This window comes from Bos grunniens, chromosome X, assembly GCF_055505025.1.
Source record: "Bos grunniens cultivar Pamir isolate PY7600 chromosome X, Bosgru_T2T1.0, whole genome shotgun sequence".
Taxonomy (NCBI): Eukaryota; Metazoa; Chordata; class Mammalia; order Artiodactyla; family Bovidae; genus Bos; species Bos grunniens.
This window is the reverse complement of record NC_141194.1, coordinates 107,804,330-107,821,074: the sequence shown is the minus strand read 5'-3', so window position 1 is coordinate 107,821,074 and position 16,745 is coordinate 107,804,330. Positions and strand designations below refer to the sequence as shown.

The 16,745-nt window shown below is 40.5% G+C and overlaps 1 protein-coding gene across 2 annotated transcripts in view; it reads right to left on the bottom strand.

The window, feature by feature from the left end:
* Positions 1–398: 398 nt before the first annotated feature.
* Positions 399–16,745, bottom strand: part of SPRY3 (sprouty RTK signaling antagonist 3) — a 111,450-nt gene continuing 95,103 nt past the window's right edge. The window contains exons 2-3 of one of the 2 annotated variants that reach the window (XM_086385924.1): positions 9,838–10,012; positions 399–4,372 (exon numbers count right to left, since the gene is read on the bottom strand). In XM_086385924.1, the coding sequence (XP_086242050.1) occupies positions 3,403–4,269 (867 nt within the window). In that variant the 5' untranslated portion in view covers positions 4,270–4,372; positions 9,838–10,012 and the 3' untranslated portion in view covers positions 399–3,402. Of the gene's footprint in view, positions 4,373–9,837; positions 10,229–16,745 lie in introns of those variants that run through there. The other variant, XM_086385923.1, reaches the window with a different exon arrangement.

The window sequence follows — 16,745 nt, the reverse complement described above, 5'->3', positions numbered from 1 at the left end:
GTCATTTAACCCCTCTGTACTTCAGTTTCTCATTTGTAAAATAGCAATCATAATACTACATACATTGTAGAGTTGTCTTGAGGATTAAATGAGCTAAATAGGCAATGTGCTTGAAATAGTGCTTAGCACAGAGTAAGCACTATGCAAGTGTTCACTATATTTATTTTAGCTATTGTGATGATGAAAGATGGGCTAGAACCAAAAAAAAAAAAAAAAAAGGCTCTTGGCTAAAGCCATATGAAATGTATCAAGGGACCAATATGTGGAAAGCAATAGATTTAGGGGATAATAGATGATTTAACTGCAAAAAAATGCTAAGCAGGAAACACCCTCTAAATATTCCTGTTTATACAGTACATGACACAAAGTATAAAAATAATGAAAACAGAGCCTCTCTGTAGGATTTAGAGTTCTTTCGTATATATTTTAAATATACATGTGATACATTAAAATATATAGAGTTGTGTGAATATATATTTACATATGTATATGTAAATATATGTATATATATATCACTGAAGGGCTACATATGCACACTCACTCACATGTCCGTGTGCATACCCCAACAGGACCCATCTATACGTAAACCAGATGCAGTCCATATCAGGCCAACTTGGACGCAAATGAAAGCCCTAATTCAGCAGACTGCAGATTGCAACTACATTTGAATAATCCTCCAGTTCCTTCTACCAAGTGTAAGGCCATTTAGAAATACACTGAGAAGAGCTCCTCTGGGTGTATGGCAAAGCCCAGGGCCCCTCTGGCAGTGCACAATTTGCCTGAGTAAGGACTGCAGGATTGAGATATCAAGGAGCTAGCTATCAAGGAGAAGGGACTTGTGTTATGTTGGACCCTGAAACTAATAAGCAAACATCAATAGAATAACTTTAGCTCCAAGAACAAAGCACTAGTGTCATAGAATCCTTATATATCTCAGCTTTAAGCAAATTTCAGGCAGAAGCGAAGAGAAATGTGTGTTGCTATTCATCACCATCCAGTGTGACCCAGAGAACTGGGCCCAGCTTTTAGGTGTGGATAAGTTCAAAGGTCAATCAGGCAGACTTGGAAGATAAAAAGAAGTTACTTAAAATGGAAGGACTTGAAAGCAACAGAAGAGGTGGTTTGGGTTTATAAATGTTCCAAGAAGCCAAACCTTGTATATGGCACCATTTGCAGCAATATCATTAACATTATTAATAATCATCAATAACATATTTATATATACAAAAATAGAGCAAAGCAATTCTATAAGAGGAGGTGAAAGTGAAGGTGAGGGTCTCTGCAGCTCAAATGTCAGTACACTTCAGGAAGATTCAGAACCAACGAAGACTGAGTGGCACATATTTCTACAGTATATAGCCAAGAAGGGGACATCAAAGTGTTCCCTTTTCCTTCCCCCTGTGTAGGACTATACATTTCTCCCCACCTTTCCACGCTGTAATACATATCCATGCACACTTTAAAAGAGATGATGATATAGAGAGTCTGGAAGTCTCAAACTAAGTTGGAGCACCTTGGTTTCAAGCAAGTGCCCTTCATCTTTGAATTCCTTAGTGAATTTTGGATTCACTGACAGAGGGAAACTGTTATCTAATTCTTGTCTTTTAACAGCAGTCCTTAAGAGCCTGCCATCACCACTGCAGCCTTTTCCCATTGAAGGCGAATCATAGCACAGGCTCTTAGTATTTTTTTTTTTAACAGAAGTCAGTTCTCTGCATTATACATCTTTCGTCTCAGTTTTTCACTGTTGCTGAAATTTAGGTTCTCAGGCAACTGCCATTGCAGACAAAGCCAACAGCAAGCACAGTGTGTGCAGCAAAGGGTAGGTGCAATGGCGAAGATACAGCTTAATTAGGGCTTCCTTAAGCTTTTCTTTTCCACACTTGAGCTTCTGTAAGATGACAGAGCCAAAGGTGATGTCCACTGGGGGAAGCCTTGACAACTGAAATGAAGTTAGCTACCCACTATGCCCCACATAAAGACCACCACACCAGGTTGGCATGATTCCTGAAGACTGAATGGGTATGGCTTTCTGTCATTGTTAATAGAGTCCTAGGAGAAATTTTCCATGACTTAATGTGGTGCAGTGTAGAGAATATTGAACCAGGAGTCAGAAGGCCTGTATTCCAGGCCCAACTCTATGAACTCTGTGTGCGACCTCGGGCAAATCTCTTCCTAATTCTAGGCCTCAGTTTTCCCATCTGTAAAATAAGGGCATTGAACTAGATTAACAGTTAAGATTCCTCCCAGCTCTAAAGTTTTATGACTTTTTATGTCCATTATTAAGGCCTGAGCCATGCAGTCTCAGGGCAGTTAGCTTCTAAGAAAGAACAGACCTCTGTAATATCCTTTGCTTTGTTCATTTAGCTATAAAGCACGTCTGCCTTTGGCACTTGGGTCAGACATACAAAGTTACGAGCATCCTGGTTTACTATCCTACTCAGCATGCTAGTGGAATCTGGTGATTATTGGGAAAGGGAGTAAAACTTCAACTCATTAAACCTGGAAATAGAAGCTAAGTTTGCCTCATATGCTCATAAACTGGTGAGTGTGGTTATGAGTGCACACACACTATTGCTAGTGATCAGTTCATTACAGTAATCAATTTCACTTAATAAAAATTAGTAAATAGTATAACATAGCAAAGTTTGGTGTCAAAGGAAACACCGATGGAAAAAAACAGCACTTCTTGACGTGTTAGAGAAACAGGCAAGAGAAGACATAAAACTGATGGAACACAATAGAAATACCTGCAGAGAAAGGATTAGTCAGAGAGAGAAGGAAGGAAGGAGAAGGTAGGGAGAGGAAAAAAAAAGAGAGGAAAGTTAGAATTAGAGAGGGCGAGAATGAAGTGGAAAGGAGTACAAAACAGAGTTAACACAAGAAGGGGAGGAAATGAGAGAGAGAAAAGACAAACAAGAGAAGGGCAGTAAACAGGGAGAAGGGGTCAGATTCCCTGGAATATTGAACACTGTTCCACATGGACCTGTGAAAACCATCTAACAGGAAAGCTTCCAAAGGCACTGTGGAAAGCAGAGTGATGCTCAGAGCCTGCATCGAGAGGTATCATGTTGGGGAGCCCCTAAACCTCCACATTGCTGGCTCTGTCAGCCCTCAGTGTCCAAATCCTCATGCTTCTACATCACCTGAATTGGCCATGACAGCCATAAAGGCTGAGATGGTAGGGTATAAAAAGATTTAGGGGGAGTGGGATAGATACTGTGAGAAAGAACAAGGCATCCTGTGCCAGGATGTACTTGACCATTCCCCTGACACTGCAGGAACAAAACTGGTGAGCCTTAATTTTGGCTACTTTCCTCCTCATCCCCTTCTTCAAAGATGAGGCCTATGCTTTACTGACAGGGGCTAGGAGAAAGCTCTGGATCCCCCTTGGTAGGAAGGTCATACAGACTTTTCCTGGGCCTTGGGGAAGGGCGCACTACCAGAAGAGATTTTTCTGCACACAGTGTTGGTGTGCCTCTTACAACGGCAGCCTGGTCGCCTGAGACTATCATAGCCCTGCTGGCACAGATGGAGGCATCCACGGGTAGGCAGGTAGCAGCACAGGCAGGGTAAGAAGAGGGAGATGAGGCTCATGGCTGCCCAGCGGACGAAGCAAGAGCCAGGCCCACAGGAGCAGGGCTCATCGGCGCAGTTGTCTTCATCGTCAGTGGAACAGTGGTAGAAGAGGCCCTTAACACAGCAGAGACAAGTGCCATAATCTAAGAGGCTCTCAGCAGAGCAAAGGCAACGCTGGTTGCATAGCCAGCAAGCGGGGAGAGGGCGAGCTGCTGTACAGAGGACACACTTGCAGCGCCCACACTCCTCACAGATGAAGAGGTGCTCACTGGGGTGCATGGCAGAGTGCTCAGCTTCTCCTTTCAGAGCACCGTCAGCCTTTGGGTGGGCTCCGGTTCCAGGCTGGGTTCGGATGATGGACTGGCCTGAAGGTGAGGGCGTGATGCTGGCCAAGAGCCTTTGATCAGAGGCAGTGGTACTATGGGACATTGAGCTGGCAATGCTAGACTGGCTCAAATGCTGAGGCAAGGGCTGCAACTGATGGCACTGGCTGAGACTGCGGGGCAGAGCAGTGGGCATGGTAGCCAGGGACCAATCAGATTTGTGGGTTTGCACGATAAGGGAAGGACTGGAGAGGGCCTGTTTACAGGGAACTGGAGGACGGTCCACATAATCATTGCTAGCGTGAGTAGAGCGCAGCTGTTCAATGGGCAGAATTTGTTGGAAATCATCTGTCACTGCAGCATCCATTTTGCCTCGATTCTTGAGTTGTGAGTGGTTTTGGGTCAGGCTGGCACTTATGGTGATAAAGAGCCCTTATAGTTACATGGGTCTTAGGGCACATCAGAAAATCCTAGGAGAGAAAGAATAAAAACAATAAATAAGAACACATAGGCATGAGTACCTTGCAGGAAACCAACAAAGCTCAAGCCCCTGTCCCCAGCACTACCTTAAATCACTTTAGTCTTCATGTTACTCCCTGATTCTGTAATTGACCTCATCTATTTTTTTTTTACAGGCATGTCTGGTCTTCTCATCCAGACTATAAAGCACATTGGGAGCAAAGATCTGATTGTGGATTCCTTTTGTATTTCATCATATGACTAGAGTCATAGGAGCAGTTAGCTCATTCAGATGTTTCCTAACTGAAAAATCTAGGCCTTGAGCATCAAAATTCTAATAAAACTATCAAATGCAAAGGTCACATTTTGAGATTTTACAGAAAAACCCAAATGAATTTTTTGGCCAACCCAATATATATATATATATATATATATATATATATATATATATATATAAATATAATCAAAGCTTTCTTTTCAATGAAATTTATAAGCATAAATAAACAAATGATAAAGGACACTGTGATTCAATGAATATAGGCAAGCAAGCAAGCAAGACCCAATAATATTAATAGCAGAGATATGGCAAAGACACAGAGGGCAGAAATTAGACTATCTATAGAATAATGGGAAAAAAGGCTTCCTAAGAATGTAAAAAATCCAAGACTAATCATCTTGCAGTTCTCCTCACTTCATAAGCTGCTTTAATTGATTGAGGAAGTAATTCTTTTAAATGGCGGCATGACTCCAGAATCAAACTTTTGTATACGCAGGAGTAACCCTAGTGATGGGGAACCATAAAAGAAGAGACCTGAATTAATTCAAATATCACCTGTAATTGTTCTTATTACGACCCTAAGTCAAGTCTATACTGATGGGATTTATTAGGCAGAATCTGCTTGGACTGCTTTTCTCTATCTTTACCTTATATAATAAACTGGCTTTCTTAAAGAACAGCAATGCTTTTATACAAAATTTAACCTAAGCTGAATATCTGGAAAATATATTCTCTCTTGATTCGATTGAGCCTGGTACTGATAATGATGACCATGAGGAAAATACTGTTCCAACCGTAAATTATTGTTTTGCACCATCTGGAAGACTGACCAGCCTAAAAAGGAAACCTAAACAAAAATCTAAGACTCATCTTAGAGACATTAGGACCTAGGAAACACTAGCATGAATAAAGTATATATTTGAAATCCATCAGATTTCAGGCCTCCTCAAAAGAGATCGATTACTCACACTACTATATGGGATGGAAAGCTTGAATGAGTAATAGAAAGGAACAAGTGACAGAGGATAGTGCTTGATTAGGTTTCCATAAGCAAGCAAGCATGACACTGAAATGTGCCCAAAGCTCAATAGCAAGGAAAAAAAAAAGATGTAGCTCATATAGGACTCAGTGGCTAATAATACAATCGGATTCATTGCCTTTTGAGGTTATATCCCAAAGCAAACCTATTTAGTTGAATTTGCATCTGCTCATTTTTTAAAAAGAAGATTTAGTTTGGTTAAAAATAACTTTTCTGCCACATCACATCAAAAAACCAGTCTGACTATAATTTCATTTTTTAGCTACTTGTTTCAGTGTTACTCAATACAGCATAAGAAAATGAAGATAAACACTATGGAGATTCTAAGACTCAAATATGCAACCTTTGTCAAATCACTTACTTCTTTGGGGCCTCAGTTCCACTATCTATATAATTATAGGGGTGGCCTAGGTGATTTTGAAGGACTCTGCCCCACTACGGTCTGTAATTATATAACTATACAATTGGACAAAAGAATTCTCTTCATACCTTCTGCATCTTCAGCCCTTGAGGGTAAACTGGGCAACATGCCCTTGTTTACCAGGGCATTCAAAAGCAAAATGGGTTGGACTCACAGCCCCCCTGAAGTCTTACACCTCTACCTTTGCTGTACTTTTGTTAAGACTCACAGTCCCAGCATTAGAAAGGAACAGGTAGTTTTCATTTGAACACCCAAATAAACAAAGACACAGTGTTCAGCCAGCTTGCAGAGCGTGTGGATCTAAGAGTCTTGGATTGGGAAGAGTCTTTTGACAACTGTATAAGAAATAAATGTATTCCCCATTGATGAGATAAATAATGTGTGGGGCCTTTCAAGCCCTTTACACTGTATAAAGAATAATGCATACACTGGATGCATTTTAGAGTCACTGATTTCCCAAAGGAAACTAGATTTGAACATACTGGAAATTCCAAGGATCAATAACTCAAAGGAAAGCATTCAAGGTCTTAACATTACAGGAGATAATCATATGGGATTCCAAGGATGTTACTAGATATCTCAGAGATTTGCCCAGAAGGTTGGAAGCTAAGCTTGGAGGAATTTAGGTCATAATAGAAATGACTCAGAACCATGAGGGGATTCTATCTTGGCAGCAAAAGGGTATACGGTGTTTAGGTTAAGAGAGTGTATTGGGATATTGATTAGACTGCTACAAGACTGGAGAGTTCAGATACTTGGTTGGGTGATTAAAGGAAGCTTTGGGCATCAGTCTGGGATGATGAACTACTACTGTCTTGCTTCCAGATAAGGGGATTGACAAGATGAACTCGGAAGGTTTCTTCCTGCTCTATAAAATCTTTCTGAGAATGAAGAGTGGAAGATCTGCAATATGGTGGGCAGTAGGACCTGGGTAAAATCAGGGTATTGAGGAGGATAAACCAGTATTGCATGACAATAAATTGTTTGCCATTCCGGATGTGCTGAATCCGATCTGGCTAACAGGATGAACTGAAATAGATACTGGAGGGGAAGGTAAGTGGGGGCGGGGTGGAGTGGAGAAACAAATAGACAGGAGGACTGCTGCAGCCCACAGATTAGATGAAAAACTACTACTACTGCCTGCATGTTTAGGATTCAGAAACCCACTCATTAAAGGGCCATTCATTGTGAGCAGCAACAGTGAAGCAATGGACTGTGTTGCAGGTCAATTCCATATTCTATGAAGTGAGAGAGAGAATATACATATCACATATTATGAACTAGGAGCCAAGGTGATTACAAGTCTTGGCTGCACATGGATGGGATCTAGTGATTTCTGTCACGTAGTGCCTCTGCAGTAATGAATGATGCATTGTAAACCCACTCCCATCTCGGTCTCTCTGGCCAGGTGCTCATAGCTTTCTCAACAGTGTTTCTGTAGCCCTGAAATTTGCTATGTTCAACCTAAACAGAAATGTCTTTTCTTATGCGAACGTGGGTACTCGAAAGCTAAATTCATTCAAGAAATGCTGTTTGTTAATGAAAGAAAAATGTCTTTTCTCCCTGGAACTGAAAAGCTGCCATGTTGAGACTAAAGTTGCAAACTTTCCTAGCTAAAGCTCTTCTATGCTAACCCCTTTAAGAGGCTTTTGATTTGGGTGATAAATCCTTTCTGATATGGTATGACTCAAGCTCAATTTCAAGGAAGAAGGGAGAAGAGAAGGCTGGCTCCTGTTTTCTCCTGTTCCTATGGGTTCAATGCTGTTTTGTACCTTACTGTGTAACGGCTCTGGGGTGTGTTGCTTTTTTTTTTTCTGTGCTCTGCTGTTATATACACTCGTTCTCAGAATAACCGAAAGCAAACATAGGGGGGATTTCTGCTATGGCTTTCTGTGTTTTCTTAGTTCTACTGTTCCAAAGTCTGCTCTCTCAAAATCCCTCTCTGTGCAAAAGCATTTGCATCTCTATCAAAGCACTCCCCCCTGACAAATACCAAGTTGTATATAGTTTACATTACTAACCTCTCAGCCACTGAGTGGGCCTCCCTCCTACCACATACATCTTGTTGGAGCTGCCAGGTTCTCACCACATTTAACTCTTAACTTGTCACTTTGCTACCCTAGTCCTATTCATTACCTTCAGTTTCATTAAGACACACAGCAGTTTATTTCCAACCAGAGAGTCTTGCAGTTGTAAGAGCTTGCCTTTTTAAAGATAGGGGTGTTTTAGTATAGTGATATTACAAGGAAAACTTGTAATATCAAGTGAATTCACAGACTTCTAATCCTGAAGAAAATGCTAGTTCTTCATTTAAGAAGTAGGAATCTTTCTTTAAGCCCCAAATTCTTTTATAAGAGACAGGAAACTGAGTTCTGGGTGACTGTGGGCAAGTGACTTCTGTTCCAGGCCTGTTTCTTCATCTGCAAAATGAGGAGGGGTATTAAAGGAAGGTTTGAAAAGTCCTTTCTTGTCCTTATGCTCTAAATTTTTATGCTGGGTTTGCTGGTTGTATTCCTCTGCCTCAGAAGTCTTTCATGAAGAATTGGTGCCCTTTCCCTCAGGTTCTTTACTTCCCCACTAACTCAACTTCTCAACTCTGACTCCAAGTCACCCAGATCACTCACTAACTAGATTGTTTCTCAGCTAGAGAGACCTAAAACAGAACACAAACAAAAGGCCAAAATGGATAGAATGGTACACCAAAGTCTTAGAAATTTTTATTTAGACGTTTAGGGAACAGGATTAATACTTCTCTGGGGATAAAAAGCTAGCCTGTGCCTTACCTGTATGTATGTATGCAGCTGACTTGTTGGGAACATGATTTAATACCTGGTATAGCCAAATTATATTACAGTGACGCTTTAATGCACCCAGAAAAGCAACAATAGTTTGCATTTCAAAATAGATTTTCCATTTAAGAGTTCAAGGTCTGTTTTCCATTCATCAAACATGGGTTTGCAGCATACTGAGGCTAGTGGCAATGATCATTAGACAAATGGAAAGGAGTGTGCACCACGGCCCTAGGTCCTATCAAACGTCTACTGGCTAACCAGATATGCTGACAGATTCTCACTGTGGACAAAATTTCCATATGCCACACAGAGACATGTGCACACACACCCCGGCCTGGATCCAAAGGTTTCTAAATCCTTGCTCTGACTCAATGTAAGTAGGGGGTTATGCCGTGTCAGCTTGCACCATTTCTACCCAGAGCAAGGTGATGTGATGAAATCTGAGCGATGCACAGCCCAGACTTGTGAGCCAATCGGAGACTAGCCCTGCACTGACAGGATGCCCGCTGGGCAGCCAGACTGGCCTCAGCACGGGTTCCCCCTATGTTCTCAGCTTGGGTGGTTAGGCTGCGCTACCCAGGGCTTAGGCAAGCCCCACAATTCACCTTAAGGTCAACAGCCTAGAAATTCCATTGACATCGGGGCTGTAGGAAGAGTGATTTCGAAGTTCCCTTTCGATTTAGCCATGTCTAACATGGATAGTTTTCTGCAAGGGGCTGTTTCATTGAAATCTCAGTTGAACGGTTTTCATTTTATTTCATCCATGCGCTTGAGCTTGTGCGCGTGCACAGACACGCTCTCTCTCTCTCTCTCTCTCTCTCACACACACACACACACACACACATACACAGAGAGACACACACATGCACGATGACGGGAATGAATGGCAATCTGTGCATTGCATAGAAAGGATTCTGAGGTCTTGAGGAGCTCATCGCTCAGCTTACCTTGAAGCAAGGTCTGAGCCATGCTGAGAGAAGCCGAACTCATGGTCCATCTGGCTCAAAGGACCTCTTCTTCTCCCGAGTCTTTAGGTTTCTCCACCTCTTTTCGGAAAGTCTGAATGAAAACTCCTTCCCTGGCAGTGGAGCCAGAAACAGAGATAGTTCTGTCTCGGGCTTTCTGACACAGCACAGAAAAGGGAAAGGGAGGAAGGGGAAAAGAGAGAGAGAGAGAGAGAGAAGGTGGCGCTGAGGAGGAGAGTCGGACTTGTAGTGGCAGATACTTTGTGTAGATTTTCCATGCAGATCTCAATCCTGATGCACGTATTCCCCAAAGAAAGCTCAGCAGGGTAAGTTGTTCACCTCCTCCTCTTTCTCCTCCTCCTATTTCTCCTCCCCGTCCTCCCCCGCCTCTTTCTCCTCCTCCTTCTCCTCCTCCTCCTCCTTTTTTTTCCCCTCCTCCAGCCTTTTCCTTCCCCTTCTCTTCCCCTCCCCCGCCCCTCCCCCTTCCCTCCTCTCTCTTCCCTCCTCCTCCTCCCCTGATGCCTCCGCCTCGGTCTCCCTTCCCATCTGACAGCTGAACCGAAGCCGCAGCAACTGCGGTGGGAGACCCGGGGTCTCTCGACAGAGCAAGAGATACCGCTAGGGTCCGATGATTTGTGTAGCTTCGGGGGCGTGGGTAGAGCGTCCGCAGAGAGATGAGCGGCGGGGTGGTTGGAGGCGGGAGGAAGGGGGGATGAGATCGCAGTGTGTGTGCAGCTTGCTCAGCGAGCCCGCTGTTTTGTGAATGTAGACATTTTCTCGAGGTCTTGTGAATGGGTTATACGGGAGGATGGGAGGGGAGAGATTTAATGCTCCTTGTTAGAGCCTCTCTCTCCGCCCCTCCCCACTCCCCAGCCTCCACCGCCCCCCCCCCCCATTTGCTTTCCCGGAGCTATAGCTCTTAATGCTTGCCTAAGTGGCGTCATCCCAGCTGAAATTGAATCGACCCATTAGAACTCCCCATAGGAATTTCTGTATCCGGTCCCTGGGTAATGACTGAAACAGGATTTAAAGGGGAGTGGGGGTGGGGCGGAGAGGAACAATTTTAAGGAGTCCTCATTTAATATCTCTGCCAATTGCGGTCCTATCAAACCTTTCAGCCCTGATTGAGTGATCACAGCTTCAGCTGGAGAGACTGCACTTCCCCTTTGTTTCAGGGTCTCTCCCACCTCTTTTGCACATTCGTTCCCATTTTTTGAGCACTAATAATGATTATCCATCCATCATCCACTGAGGAACCATTCCTTTCCCTTTCTGGGTTAAGTATGTTATATATCCAGCAAATATTTGTCAGTGCCATCTTTTGTGCTTGGTATTGTGGATTCAATAAGGAAGACCAAATTCCTGCCTTCAGGGGGCCTCCTTGGGACTGCCAGGCTCCAGAAAATAATGAAGTTTTGGCCATTTTCTCTTCAAGTGAAGGACAAAGCTTTCTGGAAATGATCCTCAGTGCATATTTAATTCAATAGGAAAATGTCTTCCTCCTGGGCATGCAGACAGAAGCACTTGAATGAAAGCAAGCCTCATATTTAAAATAGATCTGATTTCAAGTCCTGCTTCAATGGACAAGTAGCAGGAGCTTGACCATCGACATTCTTAGGATACTTTGGTTACCCCATCTATAAAATTGAGATGGTGAATGGCGACAGTTCAGAGTAAAACAAACTGTGAGTTAGGAAACTCAAATTCTTAATCTTACTCTAACTCCTTGTGTGACCTTTGCAATTTACTTTCCCCTCTAGTGCCCCAATCTCTACATTTACATGAGGGTATCTGATTGGGAAATTGCTAAAGTCCCTTTTAAGCTCTGACATTATTTATACCCTCTCAGGAGGGTTAAGAAAACAAAAGAAATCGTGTGGGTCTGCATGTGCACGTAGCAGTGTCAAAGGTTCTCCAAACTGTTCCGTTCATGTGTATGTATGTGTGTGTGTGCACGCATACATACATATATATGAGTTTATGTGTGTGTATATATATAAATAGATACACACATTTCTAACCAAATCCACATCTCTACCCAATCAGAAATTCCAGTGAAGACATTTTCCTGTGTAAATTCTTCTCTTTTGTAGTTCAACCCTCTTCCTTACTTTTAACATTGACCTACACTTATCAAGATCACAAAAACCATTAAACTAATAAATACGTAGATTCATCAGCAGAAAAGGATAGATTTCCAGATATGTTCATTCATCCATTTACTAAACAGTTATTTACTGCATGTCAGCTACGTGCAATAGCTGTACTAACTAGATTCAGGTCGAACAGATCAGAGTTCACATTTTTGCTCCTCAATTTGTGAGCTATCTGACTTTGGGAAAATCAATTCACCTCTCCGGACCCTGTTTCTTCATCTTTAAAATAGAGATAACAGTATTTCCTACTTCACAAGATTGTGCTGTTTCCTATAGATTAAACAGACTCTTGCATTTAAAAGTTTTGTCATGTGTCTGGCATAGCTAAGTGTTCAAAGAGCAGTAGATATGAGTATTTAGAAATTGTTCTCACTAATGTATCCTGTAGGATAGGCAAGAGATTATTTTAATTTGAAGCCTTTTTTTAAGTCCAGCTTTACAGTTGAACAGATATGTGCCAAATATATCTTCCTTAAATGTGGCTTATTGTCACACTCTATGCTTTTGTTCAAAAACTTATTTCTAATTCCTAGAGCATTAAGTCTAAATTACTTTGCCTGTCAATCAAGTTATTCTCCAACTATATACATTCCACTTCTCTCCTCAACATATCTTAACATAAGACAAGTTGAATGTTTCACTCTTTTCAGATATCAATTCACATGGCTACCCCTAGTCCAGCTTTTCATATGTATCCTCCACATGGATTATATATATTCATTTTCTACCTTCAGGTCTTAATTCCTCTGTGACTCCTTCTCTGACTATTAAAGCTCCTTTGTGCTCTAAAGCCCTATGGTAGTTTTTACTGATACCCTAATTTATTTTTATATTTGTAACTTATACAACACTTCTAACTATGTCCTGTCCTCATTATTCAGTATACTCTGTTAGATATACTCTTCCTTCTTTCAAAAACTTTTTTGAATGAACTCTCATATTACAAATAATCTGAACAAATAGTTGCTATAAAGTGTGAAAAGATGTGGTTAATTCACTATAAAACTATAATTGGAGATTTCTAAAACATAGCAATAAGGACAATATTTGGAGAGGGGAGTGCTTTGTCTGGAATACTTTAACATTAGTTATTTATTTTTTGAAAATCACTTCCTTTTAGAATAGATGAGTTGACCTGTGCTGAGATAGTATCTCCAAATTCCACTGGAACCAAATTAAGGTCAGTAAGGTGTCTATAAAAAGAAAAAAGGCATGAGACTGGGAAATAGCAGACCTGTTCGCTTCTAGGCCCAACACTGTCACTAGCTAGCTGTATGGTCTTGGACAACTCAATGAATCTGTCAAAACATATTTCCTGAAAAACACAATATTAACAAAAGAGCTAAGAAAGTATATCTTCTGAAATACCCTGAATCTAACAAGTTTGTAAAATAAGTTGTCAGGTATCACATAGTGAATTTTGTAATACCCCAACGTTGATTTCTATTAAAAAATTGTACTGTCCTGATATCTTATCAAAAATAATGAAACCACAAGTAATTTAGAAACATAAGAGCCTAAAGCACAAATAAAAATATTCATATATGTTTCCAAAAGTCATTTATTCATTCAGTAAGCACTAATTGTGTGAACAATGTGCCAGGCCCTGGGGTGGGGATGTATCAGCAAAGAAAAATATGATAAACATTTTGTTTACAATAAAAGAAATTACTTTCTAGAATGGGAGACAAGACATTATAATTAAGGATGATAAAGAAGAGGACGGATACCTAACTGGCCTTTTGGGGAGAGAGGTGATTAAGCAAGGATTTTTCTAAAGTGAATGATTTCTAGGCTAAGGTCTACAGGATATGAGTTAAGGAGGCATTTCAGGAAGAGCGAACAAAATAGTCAAAGGCAACAGAATACATAACAACAGAATATTCAGGGATACCAAGTAATTTAGAATGCTTAGAGCAAAAGTCCTTGAAGAGATTTGTACATGAGAGGGTTTCACGGTCTAGCGATTAAGATTCTAAGTTCCGGAGTGGGTTGACCTAAATCAAATCTCTGGTCTGCAACTTGCCAGTTGTGTAACCTTGACCAAGTTACTTAATAACTTTGGGCCTTGGTTTTTCATTTGTAAAATTGGTACAATTTATAAATATACCTCATAGGGTTGTTGTGAGAATTAAATGGATTAAAACATGTAAAATGCTTAGAACAGTGTCTGACACAGAGTAAACATCTCTCCCAACCACTTGAATGTCAACTCCATAAGGGAAGAAAATTTAGTTTTTGAACCACCAGCACTTAGATAATGAGTGACTCACCTAAAAGGTGAGAAGTTTAAATCATCTCAGCTGTTTTCATTGTTGCCTTATTATAGGACCACAGAGTAAAGATATAGTAATGAATTAATATTTAAAATAAATGTATTAACTATATTGTTAATGAAGATATTATGCTATATATATAAAGAAGGCTGAGCACTGAAGAACTGATGTTTTTTAACTGTAGTGCTGGAGAAGACTCTTGAGAGTCCCTTGGACAGCAAGGAGATAAAATGAGTCAATCCTAAAAGAAATCAACCCTGAATATTCATTGGAAGAACTGATGCTGAAGCTCTAATACTTTGACTACCTGATGCAAAGAGCCAACTCATTGGAAAAGACCCTGATGCTGGGAAAGATTGAAGGTAGAAGAAGGGGATGACAGAGGATGAGATGGTTGGATGGCATCACTGACTCAATGGACATGAGTTTGAGTAAACTCCAGGAATTGGTGATGGGCAGGGAGGCCTGGCCTGCTGCAGTCCATGGGGTCTCAGAGAGTTGGACACAACTGAGCCATGAACAACAATGACAAATGCTATATATTAATTAATATATAATTAATAAATGAACCCTTGCTCTCAAGTGACTCATAATTCAGTAGGAAAGATACCAAATAGACAAATGTAATAAAGGATGGTAAGTGCTATGATAGGGAGCAGAGAAGAAACACACCTAATCCAGTATTATGGAGGCTATGGAACACTTCCTTAAAAAGATAATGTTTAACTATAAATTTAATGGATGAGACAGCCATTACAGCCAGAGGGAATAGCATGTACAAAAGCCAAGAGGATGGCCTGCAAAAAGAAACATCACTGAATCTCTCAAACTTAGCATAATGTCTGGCATAGAGTAGATGCTCAGAAAATATTTAATAAATAAGAGAATAATTTAAAATCTGTGACAATCCACAAGGGTTGGATGGGGAGGGAGAGGGGAGGGAGGGGACATGGGTGTACCTATGGCTGATTCTTGTTGATGTTTGACAGAAAACAACAAAACTCTGTAAAGCAATTATTGTTCAATTAAAAAATAAAGTGGTAAAAAAATCATTGCAAGCAGAGATAACAGAATGAACAAAGATACAAAGGTGTGAAAGCAACATGTTTATGAACTACCCTAAGAGGTTCCCCTATACTCATAACCTGAAGAAGTTAGGAGCAGAAATTTTCTCTAGAAGGTGCCACCTACGTATTTTATTCATATTTGTAAATGTACTGAGCTTATTTAAATTTTATTAAATTATAGCAAGTAAAGTCCAGAGATAAAGCCACCCACCTATGGTCACCTAATCTTTGACAAAGGAGGCAAGAATATACAATGGAGAAAAGACAGTCTGAATAAACTCAAAATGGATTAAAGACCTAAATACAAGGCTGGACACTATAAAACCCCTAGAGAAAAATATAAGAAAACTCTTTGACATAAATTGCAGCAATTATTGCAGATCTTTTTGATTCACCTCCTAGAGTAATAAAACTAAAACTAAAAATAAACAAATAGGACTTAATTAAACTTTAACACTTTTGCACAGCAAAGAAAACCATAAGCAAGATGAAAAGAAAACCATCAGAATGGGAGAACATATTTGCAAATGAAACAACTGACAAGGTGTTAATCTCCAAAATATACAAACATCTCATGCAGCTCAATATCCCCCCAAAAAATAAATAAATAAGACAGAGAAAGAAACAACCCAATCAAAACATGGTGGAAGACCTAAAAAGACATTTCTCCAAAGAAGACACACAAATGGCCAAGAGGCACATGAGAAGATGCTCAATATCACTAATTACTAGAGAAATGCAGATTAAAACTAGAATGAGGTATTACCTCACACCAGTCAAAATGGTAATCATCAAAAAATCTGCAAACAATAAATGCTGGAGAGGATGTGGAGAAAAGGAACACTCCTATACTGTTGGTGGAAATGTAAATTGGTATAGCCACTATGAAGAACAGTATGGAGGTTCCTTAAAAAACTAAAAATAGAACTACCATATGACCCAGCAATCCCACTCCTGGGCATACACCCCAAGAAAACCATAATTCAAAAATATACATGTGCTTCCACATTCACTGCAGCACTGTTTATAATAGCCAGGACATGGAAGCAGCCTAGAGGTCCATCAACAGAGGAATGGATAAAGAAGGTGTGGTACATATATACAATGGAATATTACTCAGTCATGAAAAGGAACAAAATTAGGTCATTTGTAGAGACCTAGATGGACCTAGGGTCTGTCATACAGAGTGAGGTTAAGTCAGAAAGAGAAAAATAAATATCATATATTAACATATATGTGGAATCTAGAAAAACAGTACAGATGAAGCTATTTGCAGGCAGGAATAGAGATGCAGACATGGTGAATGGACATGTGAACAAGGATGAGGGGTGGGGATGAATTAGGAGAGTAACTTTGACATATATACGCTGCTGCTAAGTCACTTCAGTCGT